Source organism: Egretta garzetta, unplaced genomic scaffold (assembly GCF_000687185.1).
Source record: "Egretta garzetta isolate BGI_Z169 unplaced genomic scaffold, ASM68718v1 scaffold849, whole genome shotgun sequence".
NCBI classification, from domain to species: domain Eukaryota; kingdom Metazoa; phylum Chordata; class Aves; order Pelecaniformes; family Ardeidae; genus Egretta; species Egretta garzetta.
In genome coordinates, this window is record NW_009260783.1 from 90,961 (window position 1) to 94,238 (window position 3,278).

The 3,278-nt window shown below is 61.8% G+C and overlaps 1 protein-coding gene across 1 annotated transcript in view; it reads right to left on the minus strand.

Annotated features, from left to right (window-relative positions):
• LOC118453064 overlaps nt 1–1,359 on the minus strand; it is a 2,301-nt gene extending 942 nt beyond the window's left edge. The window contains exon 1 of the mRNA XM_035901756.1: nt 404–1,359. Within this exon, the coding sequence (XP_035757649.1) occupies nt 404–1,297 (894 nt within the window). The 5' untranslated portion in view covers nt 1,298–1,359. The remainder of the gene's footprint in view (nt 1–403) is intronic.
• Between the last annotated feature and the right edge of the window lie 1,919 nt (nt 1,360–3,278).

Below are 3,278 nucleotides of genomic sequence, written 5' to 3' on the forward strand. Positions count from 1 at the left end.
AGAGCTTTGGGGGGCAGGGTGGGAGTAACCCCCAGGGCATAACCGTCAAGTGACCGCTCTCTTCAACCGTCTTTTGCAGGATCTTGTGAAAAATCACCTGATGTATGCGGTGCGGGAGGAGGTGGAGGTCCTGAAAGAGCAAATCAAAGAACTGTTGGAGAAAAACTCGCAGCTGGAGCGTGAAAACAGCCTCCTGAAGACCCTCGCCAGCCCCGAGCAGCTGGAGAAGTTCCAGTCCCGGCTCCCCACAGAGGTCCTGTGCCCGGAGGAGCAGAGCCCCGGGGCGGCTGCCCCGGCCCAGCACTCGGGGGGCTCTGCGGTGTAAGGTGGCTCTGTCCTTGGGGTGGGCAGAGCCACAGAACTCTTTCTACTTAATCTCCTGCAAAATTGTTTCTGCCTTCATCTCACACGAAGGACTGCCAGACCCCGGCGCTGAGCCGTGCCCACCCTGGGCAACCCTGGCCAGCCAGCAGAGCCAGCGGCCGTCTCCTGCATGAGGATGCTCTTCTGCGAGGGAGACGCGGGCAGCTGACCCCCTCCCCATCCAACCCGCCGTGTGCCAGGAGTAAATCTGTAGCCTGCCCGTCCCAGGCTCTGCTGAAACCTGGGCGTCCACAACACCCTGGCAGTGCCAGGCGGCCTTTGGCACTTTAATGGGAATCCACGGTTGGAAGGAGCGTGCGCCGAGTCCCCTGCCTTGGCTGCACTGTGCAGGGGGGGGGGTCTCTTTCTGGCAAAGCCTGACGTTGGAGGAAGACCGTTGTTTAGCGAGCAATGCAGATTTGTCCCGCTCGCCACCCAGGAGCATGCTGGAAGCCAAACCTGACTGAGCAGCACCGGTGGTGGCCGTTGCGGCGTAGTGCATGGCTGTACGCACATCAGTGTGGGGATTACAAGGAAAAAAAAAGCTTGTTTTATTAGTTTGGGCATCTTCTGTAGCTGTATCAATGTATAAACACACGCGTGAGCAGTGCCCACAAGGCTGTGGGCTGCCCTGCTCTGGGCCGCCCGTGCCCATGTCTGTACAGCTGGGGGATTCGAGGCAAGACTGGAACGGCGAGCAGCTGTGGCTGGGGGGCCAGCACTGCGAGAAGCCCGAAGGAGGGGACAGATTGACCCCTCTCTGGCAGGCACCGGGGCAGAGCTGTGCGGCAGCGCTGGGAGGATCCGGGCTGACCGCGGGGCAGAGCCACGACAGGGGCTGTGCTCCAGCCCGCTGGGCTGGGGGGGCGCTGGCCCGTGCTCCTGGGCTCCCCGCCTTCCCCGCCAGCTCTCTGAGAAGTGACGGGACGTCCATTTTGACGTCAGAAGCGGTGATACAGTTGTGTAAATCTAGGTAGAAATGGCAATAAACTCTACTTTTTATATAAACATCTGCACCAAGCTGTGTGTCTGTGGCTGGGAAGGGCAGGGGGGCAGCGTGAGTCGCTGGGGAAGGGGCCAGGGCTTGCTGGGGTGGGACTGGTGAGGACGCTGTGCTGCAAGCCCCCGGTGGCTGGGCTGGTGCTGATCCCCAGCTGGGAAAACCTGGCAGCTCCCTAGCTTTGGGAGGGGGGTCAGTTTCCCCTAAACCACCCTGGTTGAGCCAAGATGGGATTTTGGAGATGTGAGCAGGCACCCCCTTCCCAGGGGCTGGGTGTGTGGCAGGGAAAGGTGCCGGGAGCCTGCAGGTCTTTGCCCTCGGTGTCACACCAGTGCCTGGGGGGGGGTGCAGGGAGGAGGCTCCTCCCAGGCTGTGCAGAGCTGTGCGCACCTCCAGCCCAGCTCTGCTCTTCCCCTGGTGTTCTTGTTCTGTTGCTTCTTGCAGACATCATGGATTTTTTTGGGTTTGGTTTTTTGGTTTGGTTTTTTTTTTGGACCATCTTGAAATACAGTGTGAGGGTCGGAGAATGAGTCAGCTGGATTGCGCGGCGCTAGGTGGGGGCTGAGGGTGCCCCAACCCCATCCTAGGGTACAGCCAGCCTTGGATTCAACCCCATGGGACAGGTTGGAATGGGCAAAAAAAGAAACTAGCCCTCCATCTCTGGGGATGCTGGGTGGCTGTGACGTTTGGGTGAGGGTTAAAGGCTGGTGGGTACCAGGAGAGCCAGGGGGGGTGAGCAGAGCCCCAGGCTGGCAGGGTGTTTGAAGCTAGGTGCAGTCATCTCCCCTGGGGTTTTATACCCTGGAGGTGACTCCTCTCAGCTGGAGACATCCCTGGCCCGGTGAAGGGGGCCAGCAGTGGCCCAGGGAAGCTGGCAGGTGGCCATACTCCGTGTTGCCAGCAGCACTGCTTTTGGTATCTGCCGTAGCGAGGGTGACTCAGCCCCGGCCCTGCGTGAGTCACAGCAGAGCCAGGGAGCCGAGGACGGTTTTCTCCTTGGAAACGCTGGGTAAACAGCAAAACACAGGCCACGGGGGCGCGCAACCGTTACGGGGTGGCTGTCCCCTCCCTGTCCTGTCAGTCCCAGGGCTGGGACCCAACCGCAGCCTCGCGCAGGTGGCCCTGCAGACACGAGTGCAAGTGCTCAGCATGCACATGCGTGTGCCTTGAGTGTGCAAGCACCGTGTGTGTGACTGCTTTCCCTGCTGGGTGCCTGCGTGTGCAAACGGGTTCAGGCACCCCTACAGCGCGTGTGTAAGCATCCCTTGCACGTACAGGCATTGCAGCAAGCCAGCAAGCTGGGGGGGCACACATGCAGCGCACCCCCAGTGCTGCCAGCCTCCTGGGTGGCACAGCTTCTCCAGGAAGGGCTGTCCCCCCCCGGGCAGTTGGATGCCAGCTGTGTTTGCACGGCCGTTGCACTACAGTGGGTGCTAGGGGTGCTACTGGGCTCCCAGCTGCTGGGAAATGGTCCACCCGTCCTGCACCTCTCCGGCTGGGTACGGTTTGGGCTGCAGTGATGAGCTCTGTACCTCATCTGGCCTTGCTGCACCCCACACCCCGGCCGCATTCGAGGGATGCAGTGATGGCGTTCGGGGTACGGAGCCCTGTTTGCCATCTGTCCCCGTCCTCTGTTCCTGTCCGTGGCCCTGGGATTCCCCACAGCCCTCGCATGCCTTTGTGCAGGAGAGGCGGGCGATGGCACCCGGGCAGACCCTGCTCATCGCAACCACTCTGCAAATCCCACCCACCCCAAACCGCTTGCTCCGGATCAGCCTTCCTCCCACGGGTGGGCAGAGCCACCTCCTGTCCCCGCAGCGTGGTGTGACACAGTGCCAGCCAATGGCACAGGGCAGCCCCACCAGAAACCCCTCCCTGCGGCTGGGCACAGGCCCCCCCAGGGCCTGGCACGGCC